The sequence below is a fragment of the Capsicum annuum genome, chromosome 2 (assembly GCF_002878395.1).
Source record: "Capsicum annuum cultivar UCD-10X-F1 chromosome 2, UCD10Xv1.1, whole genome shotgun sequence".
NCBI lineage: Eukaryota > Viridiplantae > Streptophyta > Magnoliopsida > Solanales > Solanaceae > Capsicum > Capsicum annuum.
The window spans coordinates 121,588,072-121,606,486 of NC_061112.1; the positions used below are offsets into that span (position 1 = coordinate 121,588,072).

Genomic DNA, 18,415 nt, shown 5'->3' on the forward strand with positions numbered 1-18,415 from the left:
TTATATTTTGATTTTAAAGAGCACTTTTTTGGAAAATTTAAGTTAAATTATTTTTTGTAAAAAATAATTAATGTATCGTTGTGTTGATGGACAACCAAATTGTTCACACCCTCCTTTACTATTTAAGTTTCTACTTTTTCATCGTCACATTCTTTTCGTTTCTTTCCTCCCTTTTATAAACTTTTTTCCCTGGTTAATTGACTTTTTTTTTACTTGGTCCATATTAATTTTATATTTTTTTTAAATAATATTTATAAGAGGTTTCTTTAAGAAATTAATCTTATTCGTTACTATATTTTAAAAATTTAACTTTGACTAATACTTTATTTTATGATAAATGTAGTGTTAAAAAGATGATTTTTTTTTATTTGCTAAAATAGGCTAGTAAAATAAAACAAAATGAATAATACTGTGTAAGTTTTTTTTTTTCCTTTTATTTTATTAAAAGAAATCTAATAATTAATCGATTCAATGAGATCCAATTCGATCAATAAAACATCTTCTTAACAAACAAATGTCACTCCTAGCTTATGAAAACACAATAGATGCACAATATTCTACTTAGCTTAATTTACGAATCTGAAAAACAATTAGGGTGGTAAGCCCATACCACTAAATTTTCGTGGCAATAATTCCCCTATTGACTAGAATATAGTTTTGTCAACTTTTCTAGAAGAGATATTATAATCAATATATTAGATTCTATAGTCTATATATATAAAGAGAAGCCAACTAAAAGAAGGAAAAGAAAAAAAATAGGGCTGTTTGTTATCTTTGGGAGTTGGGACACAAGTAAACAAAAAGTAGAAATTTACATCTATAAATAGGGCTAGGCTAAATCAAAACCTAGCTATTATTGATCAAAAGTATTTTCAATTCTTGATTTCTACAAATCACGTTTTTTTCTTTAACCACTTTTCTAGAATAGCTCTTCTTCTTCTTTTTCTTCGTGCCTTTGAAGAATTAAACATACTTCTTATCCCCTCCATTAAAACCCTATATATTCAACACAGAGATATTATACAGTGAAAAAGGAAAAGATTTATATTAATCGCTTTTTCTGTATATTAAATCTTGTTGAAAATGGAGGAAAATAGTGGAGAGAAAAAAGGTGATGAAGATCAAAAAGTGGCATTCTACAAATTATTTTCTTTTGCAGATAGGCTTGATGTTGCCCTAATGATAATTGGAACCATTGGAGCTATTGGCAATGGATTAACTCAACCTTTAATGACACTAATTTTTGGCAAACTTGTTAATGCTTTTGGTTCTTCTAATCGTCAAGAGATCGTACATGAAATCTCAAAGGTATGTGACTATGTGGACACATAATTTTTCTCTTAATTTTCATTGTTGTTTCTTTAATATGCATTTGTTTATTTATTTTTGAGATATTCATCGTGATGATTTGATTAATTTTTCTTGGTTTCATGCAATGAAATTAAAGTTGTGATGTTTTAAGCACAAGCATAAACCTAAAACTTGCCTTCTAAGGTCTCATTCTGCAAGAACAAGAAAGACCACAAACCACTTCTGTTTTCTTCTTTTAGGGGTGGGTGGTGGGGGATTGGTTGGTGTGAAAAGCGTTGAAATCTAATTTTAGTTATATATACTGACGGTGTAATGAACTTTTAAACAATTGTGATAGCTACAATAATCAAGAAATTATTTTTATTTGATACAATAATCATGTTGAAGAAACTGAATGGACAATCAATTTAACGTCGTCACAGTATTTATCTAAGCTAATTCTACTGATTATTTTAAGTTTATTGTTCCTGTAATGTATCTTATAAACAGTTTCATTGTTTGATTATTCTAAGTAATCATTGATTTATATATATAGTGTGTTTATTTTTGTCTGAAATATTATATGAACAGATATTTTTACACTATCATTTCACCTTTTTTCACGAAGAATAAGAAGCATTCCTAATGTTTGCCACTCATATACTGCACTTTCCTTTTTATAATAAAACGTGTCGATTCTTGACTTACTGTAAATAGCAATAAGGATTCACTTTTTTTTTTCTTTGTGGCAAACATAATTATGATTTTCTCATGTAGAATTCAATTTGGTTTTTTCTGTATAATACAGTCATGGTGTATTTGCTTAGCTTAATTCAATGTTTTATTCTTTTAATTGGCAAAATCCCACTAGAGAAAGTGGGAAAGAACCAAAGTATATCCCTTATGAGAATTCTAATGTTTTGTCTCAGACTCAGAGTCAAATCAAAATTGTGAATTACCACTATTTCTAAGTTGTCTAGTAGTCGTAGACAACATTTGACTAAATGTTTTACCTTTTCTCCTTTAATAATTAATTATATTCTTTCTCCTGTTCCTTTTTTTTCCATTTTTCATTTCAGGTTTCCATTTATTATGTCTACCTCGCTATTGGGGCTGGCATTGCATCCCTTCTACGTAAGTATACACTACTAACTGTTTTTAGTCTGTATTTTCTTTTTCAAATTGCTTTGATATGTCATGCCTCTCTACTTTTATACACTTTGTGTATAGTCTACAGTTATCAAACTTCATATATGAGATTAGATTATACTGTAGATGTTACTGCACCTCGCAACTAGTAGTATGTGTACATTTAGTTACTCTCTCTAAAGAGTAAATAATGCTTTAACTCATTTGTGGGGTACCCTGTCACGTTTATTAGATTAGATGTTAAGAGAATCGGTGCCTTTGTGTGCATGTTTTATAAAGACATAAAAGCAATGAAAGAACTATTTTTAGTCATTTACTACCCCACCATGTTTAGGAAAGTCTGGGTCAGTAAAATTTCCAAGAAAAAGATCATTTTCCAACATTGTACTATCAGTCTAAGGATATTTGTTTGGTTTCTCAGTATTCGTTTTGGGACCCGATCTGGATTCAGTGGGAAGCAATGGTAGAATGCTGTACCTCTTTCGTTGGAAAATTGTCAAATTATTATTTTTACATGTTTAGTAGATGTTGAATCCTTGATATATTTGTTTTTTTATATATTGAGTTTCTTAAAGAAAATTCTGGCTCCACTGTTGTGACAAAGCTTGCTTTGTGGCTAATACACTCCATGCCAAGGGCGACTCTATTCCAAGGCTCGAACACTATTCTAATCTAAGGATCAAGAATGTGTAAAATGAATATGACAAAGAAAACTAGTAAATTTGAGTTCTTGAACTATGGTAATAATGGAAAGAACCCATGCACTCAATAATGAAATGTTGCCCCTGTAACATTGCAGAAATGTCGTGTTGGATGGTTACTGGAGAGAGGCAAGCGACTCGAATTCGGGGACTGTATTTGGAAACAATATTAAGGCAGGACATTGGCTTCTTTGACACTGAAACAACAACTGGAGAAGTCATTGGAAGAATGTCTGGAGATACTATTCTCATTCAAGATGCAATGGGTGAAAAGGTGCATTTTCTTAATTAATAACAAATGCTACTGCAAACTGACTAGTGATTTAGTTTTCATAATCTTCTTACAAAATAGTCATAGTTAACCTATGTTGAATGGTTCCAGGTAGGGAAGTTCATTCAATTCATCTCGACATTTGTTGGAGGCTTCATAATCGCGTTCATAAAGGGATGGCTTCTGGCGATAGTCCTGGTTTGTTGCATACCTGCTCTTGTCATTGCTGGGGGAACTATGGCATTGATCATGTCCAAAATGTCAAGTCGCGGACAAGTTGCATATGCTGAAGCTGGGAATGTAGTTGAGCAAACAATAGGAGCAATCAGAACGGTAAAGCCTCAAAATATGATCCAAATTTTTCAACATAATTTTGTATTAGACTTGCAGTTTTAATCGGAAAACTGGATAACTTCAGGTTGCAGCATTCACCGGAGAGAAGCTGGCGATAAATAAGTATGACAGCAAACTAAAAATTGCCTGTGCTTCTACTGTCAAACAAGGGCTTGTTTCAGGTCTTGGACTTGGCACGCTGCTACTCATTGTATTCTCTACTTATGGACTTGCTGTTTGGTATGGTTCCAAACTGATAATAGAGAAAGGTTATAGTGGTGGAAATGTCATCAATGTTATTATGGCTATTATGACTGGTGGAATGTAAGCATATAATTCTCTGCTGTTTAAAGCTCTTTAATTTGTTGTACTTGGAATTTGGTGTAGGCTAAAGAGTGCAACTCATTTGCATGTTCTCTTAATCAATTTACAGGTCACTAGGACAAACATCGCCATCTTTGAATGCATTTGCAGCAGGTCAGGCTGCAGCATACAAAATGTTTGAGACAATCAACCGTAAACCTCTGATTGACACATCTGACACAGGCGGGATTGTGTTAGAAGACGTCAAGGGTGACATTGAACTTAAAGATGTGTACTTCAGGTATCCAGCCAGACCAAATGTGCAAATCTTTAGCGGATTCTCACTAGTCATTCCTAGTGGCAAAACTGCAGCTTTGGTTGGGCAAAGTGGGAGTGGGAAGTCCACAGTTATCAGTTTGCTGGAGAGATTCTACGATCCTGAAGCCGGAGAAGTATTCATAGATGGTGTCAATTTGAAGAGATTTCAACTCAAATGGCTAAGGCAACAGATGGGATTGGTAAGTCAGGAACCTGTCCTGTTTGCGACAACCATAAGGGAGAATATCATTTATGGTAAAGAAAATGCTACTGAAGATGAGATTAAGACAGCTATTGAACTTGCTAATGCTGCTAAGTTCCTCTACAAACTCCCTCAGGTAATATGTTTTCCCTTTATTCAACGTTTATGCTTACAATTAGCTGTTAAAGAAGCAAAGTACTTTCAAATTCCGATTGGAGATTCATTGTTTGCATTGCGAGTTTCTGTAGGGGCTTGACACAATGGTAGGTGAGCATGGAACACAGTTATCTGGTGGACAAAAGCAAAGACTCGCAATCGCAAGGGCTATCTTAAAGAACCCAAGGATACTCCTCCTAGATGAAGCTACAAGTGCACTTGATGCTGAATCAGAGCGAATCGTGCAAGAAGCACTTGAGAAAGTCATGGCGAATAGAACGACCGTGGTTGTTGCTCATCGTCTCACAACCATTAGAAATGCTGATCTTATAGCAGTGGTGAATGCTGGAAAACTACTAGAACAAGGTAATAATTCTCAAGATTTTTTTTATCAGACTTTACTTTTGTGCATAACTAAACTACTATGTATTTTTTTTTGTTCGTCATGAAAATAGGAACACATGACGAGTTGATACAAGATCCAAATGGGGCATATTCTCAGCTTGTGCGAATGCAGGGAGGGAATAAGGAAGATGAGAATATTACCAATATCGACCTTGATAAGGCAGATTTAACCACGGCTTTGGACAACAACTTAAGCAGGTCATCAAGCCAGCAATTGTCAGCAGTGAAGCGATCAACAAGCCATGGATCATCTAGACATTCTTTCACACTCAATTATACTGTTCCTGGTCTAATTGATATTCACGAAGCAGAAATAGGAGATGAAGACAACAAAAAAGAAGATAAGGGAAGCTTAGAGAAACGTAAGAAAGTTCCCACTATGCGGCTTGTTGAGCTGAACAAACCCGAGCTTCTGTATTTGTTACTTGGATCGTTGGCTGCAATTATACATGGTCTGATTTTCCCGTTATTTGGACTCTTACTCTCGACAGCTATTAAAATATTCTTTTACCCACCACATAAGCTGCGAAAAGAATCAAGATTCTGGGCACTCATGTATTTTGGCCTCGGTGTGATAACTTTGCTAGTTGTACCTTTCCAGAACTTCTTATTCGGAGTTGCAGGAGGGAAATTGATCGAGAGAATTCGTTCTTTGACATTTAAAAAAGTAGTCTACGAAGAAATCAGCTGGTTCGATGATCCTGCACATTCAAGGTTTGTTAACAAATCTATAAGCATTATATCCTGTCTTTCGCCCCCTTTATCTTAATTCTTAACTATTAAAATGAATGTTATTGCTTAAAAAACGTGAAATTTCCTTGAATGCAGTGGCGCAATCGGTGCAAGGTTATCAAATGACGCTTCCACAGTCAGAACCCTTATGGGCGACGCACTGGCACTTATTGTACAGAACATAGCAACTATAGTGGCCGGCCTTGTGATAGCCTTCACTGCCAATTGGATTTTAGCAATTATAATCCTTGCCGTGCTGCCTTTAATTGGTTTGCAAGGATTCCTCCAATCAAAGTTGTACAAAGGCTTTAGTGCTGATGCCAAGGTTTTCCATTTTTTCTTATCTTTGAAAAATAGATTACATTAAAAGGTGCTTGAATTAATTTGAAAAGGATTCTCATTTTCCAGGTGATGTATGAAGAAGCTAGCCAAATAGCAAATGATGCTGTTGGGAGTATAAGAACAGTGGCATCATTCTGTGCTGAGGAGAAAGTGATGGATATGTACCTAAAGAAATGCGAAGGTCCAACGAAGCAAGGAGTGAAGATAGGAATTGTTAGTGGAGCTAGCTTAGGTTTTGGTTCTTTTATACTTTATTGCACAAATGCCTTCTGTTTCTACATAGGATCTGTCCTTATTCATCATGGATTAGCAACGTTCAGCCAAGTTTTTAAGGTAAAAAACACTCGGTTTTCTCTTTCATTTCAACTCCTCCGTATCAATATTTATTTGCTGAGAGAAACTTTACATATTGCAGGTTTTCTTTTCATTGACTCTATCAGCTGTTGGAGTTACTCAAAGCATAGGAATGTTTCCAGACGCTACCAAAGCCAAAGATTCTGTGGCTTCTATATTTGACATTCTTGATAGAAAACCCAAGATTGACTCAAGTTCTAATGTTGGCACTACTCTAGTTGCTGTTCGCGGAGATATTGAATTCAAACATGTGAGTTACAGGTATGCAACTCGCCCGGATGTCCAAATCTTCAAGGATTTATGCCTCACCATCCCTTCTGGAAAGGTATTTTGGAGAACTCCTGCCACATTATAACGTACTTCATCTTTTATTCAATTGGCTTAAACTATTTTTTTCGTTTCTCTTTGTAGACTGTTGCTCTAGTGGGAGAGAGTGGAAGCGGGAAATCAACTGTCATCAGCCTAATAGAGCGCTTCTATAACCCTGAATCAGGAGAGATATATTTGGATGGTGTGGAAATTAGACAGTTCAAGTTAAGTTGGCTAAGGCAGCAAATGGGGTTGGTGAGTCAAGAACCAATACTGTTTAATGAAACAATTCGTGACAACATTGCCTACAACAGCCAAGGCAGCGCAACAGAAGAAGAGATCATTCAGGCAGCAAAATCAGCAAATGCACACAACTTTATATCCTCATTGCCTCAAGGATATGATACATCGGTTGGGGAAAGAGGGATACAATTATCTGGTGGACAAAAGCAAAGAATAGCTATTGCAAGAGCAATATTGAAGGATCCAAAGATTCTTTTGCTAGACGAGGCAACAAGTGCGTTAGATGCAGAATCAGAACGTATAGTACAAGAAGCATTGGATCGAGTAATGGTAAACAGGACGACTGTGGTTGTAGCGCATCGCTTAACCACAATCAAAGGGGCTGATATCATTGCTGTTGTGAAGAATGGAGTCATTGCTGAGAAAGGAAGACATGATGTTCTTATGAATATAGAAGATGGAGTTTATGCATCCTTAGTAGCATTGCATATGACCTCAGCCTGATTACTGAAATCAAAATTATTACTTCTTCGTATCAAGCGTTAGTGTAGGTCTATTATTTTTTTTATTTTTTTTTCATTTTTGGTGATGTAGCTGAAGTGTATATAGTCTACTGGGGGTGATTTGATTTGTATCCGAAAATATTGTGCACCACCAATCTTACTTTTCTCGATAAAATTCTTTGCTAATATATTTTTATACAAACATGGTACACTTGCCGAACATGACTTCTTTGTTGGATTATTACATTACACTAGAAATCAAAACAAAGAAGATGGATATGCGTATTTGGAGATTTGGAGGATATTTCACGCCTGAAATCAGGAGTTCTTGAAAATTTTAATACTGTTACTTAGCAACTGAATGTTGATGAAACACTTCTTAAGAAGATTGACTCATAATAGCAATTAGTAGAAGAAAATAATCCGCGGTATCATATAGGATAATTACTTAACATAACTCATAGTATGTAGAGTCAATACTTTTCGAGTTTCAACTTGCTGGATTCTCGGAATTTTCAATTCTCATAACATCCAAGTATGATTTCTTATCAAGTTTACGAGCAAAATAACCTCTGACATAATCTGCAGCTTCAATACTTCTGAACTTTGCCGGATTTTTAGCAGAAATGATACTTGGAGCAGGACCAATTTGTCGGTCAAATTTTGTGCTGTAAAATGTTGCAATTGAGAGTCTTTCCTTTTTGCTGTTAACCACTGCTCTGTGCTCAATGCTACGGTAGGCTCCATTTGTCACTATCTGCAGATAAACATACATGTTGCTATATCAGAGTCATTAAAAATATCAAAAAGTATAGGCAACAGTTTGATGTGCAAAACCAGCACCAGATCTGTTACACAAAAGTGAAACAAAATGTAGTCTAACAAGGTTTTATGCTCCTTTACGCGATCTGTAGCAAGAAATGATGTATTTTGTTGTATATAGTCCTTCCCGTAAATTTCAGTATCGACACTGACAGCTTAAAAAATATTTACACTATAATCACTTCAAGGTAATTACTTGTTATGTTGCTCGAATTCTTCAAACATGCCACTGGATGCGTGCCCGATCCTCTAAAAAGTAGTGCATTTTTTCTCTTTGGGAATATTAGGGTGCGACAACATCTTATGCAGAATCCGAGCAACATGATTACATTATGAGTCGATAGCTGGATAAAAATTATAACTGACCTGATAATTAAGATTCTTTTTGAAAGGAAAGGAGACCGTAACATCATACTTATTTACCTCCAAGATATCACCAATGTTGATAATGAAGGCATGAGGCAGAGGACTAATAGGAATCCACACACCATCTTTCTTGATTTGAAGTCCTTCCATTTGGTTGAGTTGAAGGAGAATTGTGAGGGCAACAGCATCTGAATGAGAAGTGAGTCCTATCACTTTATCTGGTTGTGGACATGGTGGATAGTAATTCATCCTCATTGCTTGCGTTCCTTCGCCAAACATTTCCCTAATGTATTCTTCATCCATATTCAATGTTTTTGCTAGAAAATCAATAATCTTCAAAGCCAATATTTTCAGTTCAGCTGCATATAGTTCCACTGTTTCTCTGTTTCAATACAACAACATTAGTTGGCATGAGACGACGACACACTCCACATCTCAAGTTTAACTTATGTACACTGACAATAATGTAAATAAGTATATTTTATCCTACGTTAGTTTCCTAAACTGTTGCTCTACATTCATGTCGAATCCTCTGAAGTTACACTAATTTTGGAAGATCCAACATGCACACATCAGACATTTTTAAGAGTCTGAGTGACGGTTTTAACATGTGTAACAGGTAACCAGTTTTATCTTTAGGTTACAAGTACCACTTTTATGAATGCTTACATGTATTTGTCATTTAGGTGACATGAAAAAGTGATGATGTAAAAATTCTTTTGCACTTTCAGATTTAATACCTGAATGGTTGAGGGAGGTGGGAGAAAATATGTTGTTTTCTGAGATAAGGAGGATTGGTTGTCAAGAAAAACATATCAGCCCAATCAAGTTTCTGGTCCTCAGAGACAACAAAAGCTTGTCCATAACCATCCAAATCACCATCCATTTGCTTCAACTTTTTCTTATCTTCCAATGGAAGGTTGAAGAAATCTTGAGTATCCTTCTTCACTCTATCAATTACTGAGTCACTCACTCCATGATTTATCAGCTGTAAGTATTAATTATGCACCACATACATTACCATAGCCAAAAACAATAGAAAACTCATTATCGTTGCTAATTCCTCCGTCAAACACTAGTTTTCAAAATTGCACTTTGTATCATTAAAAAGTGTTCGAACATCTGATTAGGGTTTCCAGATATATGGTTAAGGCGATACATGATTCAGTCGCACTAGGTCCATGTATATCAAATACATGCGCATGTATTTGGGATTGTTAAGAAGTTAACATTATGTAATTAATTTAAAGTAGAGAGACATATAATAGTTATGGTAAGAATTTTGGTTATTTAGGTACTTTTTCCAGAAAAATAAAATAACGGCAAAAAAGTCCTTCAAAACTGTTTTATGTTTATCCTCTAGTATACTTTTTAGTCATATCTATTTCGTTCATATACTTTTGGATTATATTTGATCTCATAGTTATACGACTCCATAAAATTAGTATGTTTTTCTTATTATATCCTTGTATTCCATCTACTTTATAATAGTCAATTTTCAAGAGATATTTGCTGAATACTGGTAATTTAGTAAACTATTGTATTTATTGATTTTTTAATAGACATTGTTTGCTAAGATAACAATTATTTGAGATAGAGGAAGTTTTATGTTTTCAAATATACCTTTTGCCCTAATGAAGACTAGGGTATATAAACAAAATATACGACTCAAAGTACCAGAGTAAATTAGACTTTTTCCTTTAACCACATAAATAGATTTGCACTCTCAGATATAATTTTATTGTCTTTCTTTCATGAGTTTTTAATCTCATATTTATTCACGCAAAGCTATTGAAATAACTTACCTTAATGCTTTACTAAATAATTAAACTTCATTTATATAGAAAAAAATCAGATTAATATATTTGTCTTGCCAGTGTTATTAAAGCGTATATTAAAAAGATAATTAAAATATCATAATAGCCTTCTTTTATTAAAACAAAACACTACTACTACAGAACTCGGGTTCGAGCTAGGGTATGGAGAAAATTCTGTTCGGAGCGTCAACCTCAAAATGGGTCCTACAATGCGCAACCAGAATTAATCGGGGCTCCAATACGGATACCGAACACCGAGTGCTAAACAATAAATAAATAAATAAATAAATAAATAGTATAAATGTTTCTTTATCACGATTTATTATATGACTCAGCAATATATTTTAATAAAACGTAACCTGAAAAAATCCCCACTCCCTGCAAGCAAAATCCAGCTTCTTGAATTCAAATTCATCTCCAAAAACCAAGCTTTCCATGTTGATGATTGGAATATTATCATCAGATTTAATGATAATAGGAAGTTGTTGATCATCTCTCAGGTAACGCGATGAGACATTTTCCAGTGAGCCTTTGGCCAGTTCTTGAACACTTGGTACTGGCAAAGATCCCCCTAACCTTGCCAAATTATTTTCCTCCATCATTAATTAGTTAGTATAACTTGAAATAATTAACTACTACTTTTGTTGTAATGCTAATACCCCCAAATATATAGTAGTGCAGACGCACCTAACCTCATAATCTATCGTAGAAGAAAAATACAATATGAGTCTAAAAATAACATGCATTGACGTCATTATGTAATTAAATGAGAAAGAATACAATATAGGAGTTTAAATTATATATGACGTCATTATGTAATTAAAGGAGTTCGAAGCTAAAATGGGAGCCAAAACGGATCGGACAGTTAGTTTTTATGTATCAAAATGGACAGTTTTTCTAAAAATGGGCAAATTACAACTAACACCATTTGTAAATGTTTGGGGAAGAAAAAAAAATGTTAATAAGATTTTGCTCAAAAATGGGCAAACTATATTTTCACAAATCTTTTTAAAAATAGTTTGCCCATTTGTGGACAGACTACTTTTATTTGGACAAAGAGAGATTCGACTGATAACTGATTAAACATTACACTGTCAATATTTCTGAAGGTTTTGTCGCTTCAATCTTTGAGAAATGGTACAACATTTTCACTTATAAAATGTGTTGTTGCTATTTTTGAGATTTTAACATTTGCACATAATGACAAGGGTGAAAATATACACAGTCATTAACGAAGAACGAAAATATTCTTATAGAAAATGGAGAAATTATCATATGTCATGTTCATATGCCATAAAACTTTATGATATTCGTGACATTGACCCATAGTTTCTACCGTTCAAAGTATTACAATCGAACTTAATCGGATATATTCTCTCCATTAGGAAAGAGACATCTTGGCCACATTCTCCATTCAATTTAATTACAAATACTCAATATCAATAACATAGCAAGAAAATAATTACTTATTATAATTGATTCCAAATTAATTTTATTTTCTACTATAAAAAGTTATTACTTTTGTTTTTAAACAAAAACTTAATACTCTCTTAGTTTTAATTTATTTTAGCTGATTTTAATTTGTTACGAAGTTTACTAATGCAAAGAAGACATTAAAATTCTGTTGTCTTAAATAAAAAATAGTAATTAAAATTTATCAATTTTTTTTTTAATTTTATGATCCTAAATATAGAAAGTTGAAATTAAAAAATTACTAAGGAAACAAAGAAATTTTCTTTTACCACAGAGTAGAAAAACAAGAGGAGTAAGAGGATTTTAATTGCTCAATTGATTGATTACCTGAACTTTTACTTTCTTGATTTGGGTTAATTTTCGACATTATAATTCCATTATCATTCTTCATATGCCCAAGATTTATCTGTAATATATTAAAAGCATGAAGACTCTTAGAAAAGTAAATTGAATTTTTTGCGCTTCATTAAAACATTCTGTAATAGACAAAATCGTCTTTTTACCTTTTTTCTTCAATTATTATTAAATAAATATATGAATAATTAATGTTGGTAAGTTTTTTTGCTCCCTGTATATGTAAAAATAGGAATCTCAAAATCTATGGTAATAGAAAAAAGAAAAATATTTATAGGTTTTTTTCTTTTTGTATATGTGAAAAAGGAGTCTCAAAATCTATGAGAATAGAAAAAAGGAAAATATTTATAGGGCTTTTCTTTCCCAAATTAAGTTGATATATCTTTTAGTTAAGGGGATCTTTCAAAAATAGCAGCATTTTGCTATAAAAACCACCTTCCATAGCCGTATTTTACATAATTACCATTTATAGCCGTTGTATTCATTTTATGTCCGCTATATTCGATTTTACAGATAGTATGTATTCATATAAAATATGAATACAGTCCCTATTTAGTCGCATCAAAAATGGAATTCAATATTTTTAAAAAGAAAAAAATTCTCAATCAAGCTTATCTCGTTGAACTGAATATTTTCTTGCCTAACACTATATATATATATATATATATATATATATATATATATTTGTGTTTTCCCCCTTTTCCTTCTTCTTTTTTCTATTTTTTCCTACTTTTATTTTTTTCGTTTCTTTCTTTTTGTTTTTTTTTGTTTTTTTCTCTCTTTAATCGTTAACTTCTATTTCTCTTTCTTCTTTTCTTCTATTCTTTGATTTTTTTTAATTTTTTTTTTGTACTTATTTTCTTTATTTTTTATTCTATTTTATATTTTTTGTATTTTCAAAAAATATGACTAGTTGAGCATAAGTCATGGATGATAACGTAAATACCACAATTGTTATCGTATTTGTAGTCATACCACCATTTATATTTTTGTATTTACTGATACAATTGTATTTGTATTTGTATTTTAAAGTTTGCACTTGTATTTATATTTTGTAGTTCGCATTTGTATTTATATTTAATAGTTCGCACTTGTATTTGTATTTGTTAGTTTGCGACATCATTTATATTTGTATAATTAAATAACATAAATACCAAACTTTTAAAAGTAATGACACTCTCTTCCACTTTTTTAATTACTTTACTCTCTCTCCCTATTAATATACATAGCATAACCGACATATATATAACATTCTGTGTATATGTGAGATTTTTGTAATATGTTTAGGGACTTAAATTTTTGTATAATATTAAAAACATAAGTTGTGTATTTGTGTAATATTTAGTTTATATTTTATATAATTCACACTTGTATTTTAAAGAATTATTTTGCATTTGTATTTCATAATTGATTGCATATTATATTGGATTATATTTATATTATGGTTTTATTGTGTTTGTATATTTAGATTATATTTGGATTATACTTGTATTTGTATTCTATTTTCTTCATTACCTTTTTATTTTTAAGAAATTATTTTATATTTGTATTTGTAAGTTGATTGCATATTGTATTTAGTCGTGACTATGTATAATTTATCATTTCTATTTGTATACAAACAAGTAAGTGCATTAATTGTATTTTCGTGATTCTAAAATATATAAATATGTAATGTATCATTTGATATAAATGTACCGTTTTGTATTTGTATATCAAAATTATCATTAATATTTGTAAATAAATAAATATCACTTGATACAAATACAATGACAAACAAATGAGACAAATAATTTTACAAATACAAATACAATATTGTATTTGTATATATTGTATTTGTATAAAAAATTTGATACAAATAAATACAAACAAGTATTCGTAGAAAGAAAATCAATCATTCCTTTTCAAAAATTAAAAAATATAATGATAGTTCACACTTGTATTTATATGTTATAATTCGCATTTGAATTTATATTTTATAGTTCGCACTTGTATTTGTATGTTATAGTTCGCATTTGTATTTATATTTTATAGTTCACACTTGTATTTGTATTTGTTCGCACAAATAAAAGAAGGAAAGAAATTGAAAAGAAAAAAAAAGAGAAAAAATGAAGGAGAAAAAATACAAAAAAAAAAAAAAAAAAAAAAAAAAAAGGGAGAAAAATAAAAAGGAAAAAAAGAAAAAGAAAAAAGTGAAAAAATAAAAAATAAAGAGAAAGCAACAAAAAAAGGAAAAGAAAAACTGAAGAAAAAAATCTGAGAAAGGAAAAAAAAATAGAATAATAGAAAATAGAAAAAGAGAGAAAATACATGAGAAAGATTATGAATTGTAATTAGGAATAATTAATAGGCAAGAGAGGGCTATGAAATGTAATTAATTAAAAATTAGACTTTAAGTGGTAATAAAAGTCCAATAATTGCTAATCCGGATAATTTTTCCAAAATATTATATTTATTTAAAGTTAATTGTTATTTTTTAATTATTTATTCTTTTATATATTTCATGTTGATTGAAGGCTTGATGTGAAACACACGTGCAATGCACATACACTAATCTAGTTTTATTTAAAAAGAGGAATAATAGAAAACTATATAATGTAAAATTGAACATATGGGTTCTTCCATAAGGAGGGCAGTCCGTATTAGCATCTAATATGCTTAGTCCAAGTAAAAACAAACATATATTAAGTGACAACTGACAAGGCCTGCACTTTCCATTTAACTACTAGTACTAGTAGAATATTTAATAAAGTCAATTTTTGTAGTACATAAAAAGAACGTTTTAATTTATTTTTTCGGAAAAGTGTTAAAATTATGCTTGAACTATCTAAAATAGAGTAAAATTACTATCTGTTTGTTTTTCGCTCAAAAATACCCCTCGATTTATTTTTTGGCTCAAAATATCCTTCATCTTAATGGAGTATCATCAAACACATCACGTGAAAAAAAAATTGCCACATGATCAATCCACATCAGTATCTCATTTACAAAAAAATGGTCAAAACTATCCTTGAACTATCCAAAATGAAGCAAAAATGCTCTCCATTTATTTTTTGACTCAAAACTACCCTCCATTTATTTTTTGATTCAAAAATATTCCTTAATTTGTTTTTTGGCTCACAGATATCCTCACTTTAATGGAGTGCCACCAAACACACCATGAGAAAAAAAGTTGTCACGTGACAAGTCCACGTCAACATCTCACTTAATACTCAGCCGAATCACTTAACCATCCAACTTAACATCTCATTTAATCTCATACTCAATCCATCTTCAAAACATTCAACCCATCTTCGTAAGTAATGGGTAAAGATAAATCCACCCTTCATTTCACTTGAACTCTTACGAAAGAAGTCGAAGCAGACTAGAGATTTTGAGAGAAAAGAAATTCCTTAAGACATGGGTTGAAACTCAACTCGTCTTTATCATGTCAAAGAATATAAGAGATTTCAACTCATGTATTAAGGACTTTCTTTTTCCTCAAAATCCCTAGTCTGCATCCCTTTGTTTGGGAGAGCTTAAGTGAAGAAGTGTCGAATTTTTTGAAGACGGATTGGGTGCAATTATTAAATGGGGTGTTAAGTTGAATGGTTAAGTGGGTCGGTTGGGTATTAAACTGGATGCTGATGTGGCCTGACCATGAGGTAAACCTTTTTCATATTATGTGCTAGGTGACACTCCATTAAAGTAGGCATATTTGTGAGCCAAAAAATAAACAGAGCGGTATTTTTTAAACAAAAAACAAATAGAGGGGTATTTTACCTCCATTTCGAATAGTTTAGGGTAGTTTTGACCCTTTTTATAAATGAAATGCTGATGTGGATTGGACATGTGATAATTTTTTTTTCATGTGGTGTGTTTGTTGGCACTCTGTTAAAGTAAAGAGTATTTTTGAGCCAAAGAAAAACAAATGAAGGGATATTTTTGAGCAAAAAAATAAACAAATGGTATTTTGCTTTATTTTGAATAGTTTAGGAGTAGTTTTGATAGTTTTCGATTATTTTTATTAAGTTTTGATAGTTTTCGATTATTTTTATTACTTTCTTCCTTAATCTAATTTGAATAAAATGTCATATTTACATTTAGCACATTTCGACTTCCGACCCGAAATCCAGGATGCGACATCTGGCTCTATTCGAGACCCGACTATAACCACAATCGAGGATTCAACTTTTGACTATGAGTCCGACTCGAAACATAACTGCGATCCGAGACCCTGACTTTCGATTTGAGAGAAAACTCCCAAATCTATCTCGAGACCTAACATTCGACACCGACTCGAAACCCAAATTTGGATAATAATTCGATATTCAAAATTCAAATTCCAGTATTATCCCAATTCAAGACACGACTATGATCCAAACTCAAGATCCAAACTCATGTTTCAAGACCGAGTGTCCAAACCCGTTTCGACCTAGCTCACGACACCGACTCGGGATCTAAATCTCGACATAGGTTTGAGACTCGAGATTCAAATCACGATCCAATTTAATCTCATACTCAATCCATTTTCAAAACATGTAACGTGTATTCATACGTAATGGGTAAAGATAAATCCACCCTTCGTTTCATTTGAACTCTTCAAAAAAAATCGATGCAGACTAGAAATTTTAAGAGAAAAGAAAGCTCTTAGTACATGGGTTGAAATTCGACCCGTTTTTATCATGTCAAAGAATTTAAGAAATTTCAACACATGTACCAAGGACTTTCTTTTTCCTCAAAATTCCTAGTCTGCATCCCTTTTTTGAGAGTTTAAGTGAAAAAGTGTCAAATTTTTTTAAGACGGATTGGGTGCAGATATTAAATGGGATGTTAAGTTGAATGGTTAAGTAGGTCGCGGCTGGGTATTAAATGGGATATTGATGTGGCCTGGCCATGTGGTAATTCTTTTTCATATTGTGTGCTAGGTGGCACTCCATTAAAGTAGGGGGTATTTGTGAGCCAAAAAACAAACAGAGCGATATTTTTGAGCTAAAAAACAGACAGAGGGATATGTTTGCTCCATTTAAAATAGTTTAGGGATAGTTTTGACCCTTTTTCATAAATGAAATGTTGAAAGTGGGCTGGATATGTGACAATTTTTTTCATGTGGTGTGCTTGGTGGAACTCTGTTAAAGTAAAGGGTATCTTTTAGCCAAAAAAATAAATGGAGAGGTATTTTTGAGCCAAAAAACAAACGGAGGGTATTTTGGCTCTATTTTGAATAGTTCACGAGTATTTTTTGGCCGTTTTCCGTTATTTTTATTACCTTCTTCCTTAATATAATTTAAAGAAAATGTCATATTTACATTTAGCACATTCCAACTTTCGACTCGAAATTCAGGACGTGACATCTGACTCTATTCGAGACCCGACTATAATCTCGATCGAGGATTCGACTCTTGATTATGAGTCTGACTTGAGAAATAACTACGACCTGAGACTCCGACTCTCGATTTACGAGAAAATTTTCAAATCTATCTCGAGACCTAACTTCCTACACCGACTCGAGAATCAAATCTGGACAATAATTCGAGACCCAAAATTTAAATTCCACTATTATCCTAGTTTGAGACACGACTACGATCCAGACTCGAGATCTAGACTCACATTTCAAGATCAAATACCCAAACCCGTATAGAGACCTAGCTCACGATACTGACTCGAGATCTAAATCTCGATAGAAGTCCGAGACTCGAGATTCAAATCACGATCCAATTTAATCCCATATTTGATCCATCTTCAAAAAATTCAACCCATATTCATAAGTAATGGGTAAAGATAAATTCACCCTTCATTTCACTTGATTTCTTCCGAAATAAATCGACATTGATTAGGGATTTTAAGAGAAAAGAAAGCCCTTAGTAAATGGGTTGAAACTCAATCTGTCTTTATCATGTCAAATAATATAAGAGATTTCAACTAATGTACCAAGGACTTTTTTTCCCTCAAAATTCCTAGTTTTCATCCATTTTTTTTTTTGAGAGTTTAAGTGA

At 32.3% G+C, this 18,415-nt stretch overlaps 2 protein-coding genes across 2 annotated transcripts; one reads left to right on the plus strand and one right to left on the minus strand.

Annotated features, from left to right (window-relative positions):
- The first annotated feature begins 740 nt into the window (after positions 1–740).
- LOC107859157 (ABC transporter B family member 9) lies at positions 741–7,836 on the plus strand. The gene is made up of 12 exons (XM_016704074.2): positions 741–1,308; positions 2,370–2,424; positions 3,239–3,414; positions 3,523–3,744; positions 3,830–4,068; positions 4,178–4,703; positions 4,816–5,089; positions 5,179–5,842; positions 5,957–6,185; positions 6,269–6,535; positions 6,618–6,881; positions 6,968–7,836. Exons 1-12 carry the CDS (start codon positions 1,084–1,086, stop codon positions 7,610–7,612), a joined length of 3,786 nt encoding a protein of 1,261 aa, XP_016559560.2. The 5' UTR covers positions 741–1,083; the 3' UTR covers positions 7,613–7,836.
- A 136-nt stretch (positions 7,837–7,972) lies between these two features.
- LOC107859158 (protein SRG1) lies at positions 7,973–11,440 on the minus strand. Its single transcript, XM_016704075.2, has 4 exons — positions 10,976–11,440; positions 9,540–9,787; positions 8,857–9,181; positions 7,973–8,368 (listed from the first exon to the last, which is right to left on the minus strand). The coding sequence occupies exons 1-4, from the start codon at positions 11,216–11,218 to the stop codon at positions 8,102–8,104; spliced, it is 1,083 nt and encodes a 360-aa protein (XP_016559561.2). The 5' UTR covers positions 11,219–11,440; the 3' UTR covers positions 7,973–8,101.
- Between the last annotated feature and the right edge of the window lie 6,975 nt (positions 11,441–18,415).

Excerpts from the sequence above, each read along its gene's own strand:
- LOC107859157 (XM_016704074.2), top strand. The coding sequence starts at position 1,084 with ATGGAGGAAAATAGTGGAGAGAAAAAAGGTGATGAAGATCAAAAAGTG. Across the intron at positions 4,704-4,815 it reads TCCTCTACAAACTCCCTCAG|GGGCTTGACACAATGGTAGG; the intron begins GTAATATGTTTT and ends GAGTTTCTGTAG. Across the intron at positions 5,843-5,956 it reads GATGATCCTGCACATTCAAG|TGGCGCAATCGGTGCAAGGT; the intron begins GTTTGTTAACAA and ends CCTTGAATGCAG.
- LOC107859158 (XM_016704075.2), bottom strand. The coding sequence starts at position 11,218 with ATGATGGAGGAAAATAATTTGGCAAGGTTAGGGGGATCTTTGCCAGTA. Across the intron at positions 9,788-10,975 it reads GGGAGTGGGGATTTTTTCAG|CTGATAAATCATGGAGTGAG; the intron begins GTTACGTTTTAT and ends TAATACTTACAG. Across the intron at positions 9,182-9,539 it reads CACCTCCCTCAACCATTCAG|AGAAACAGTGGAACTATATG; the intron begins GTATTAAATCTG and ends GTATTGAAACAG.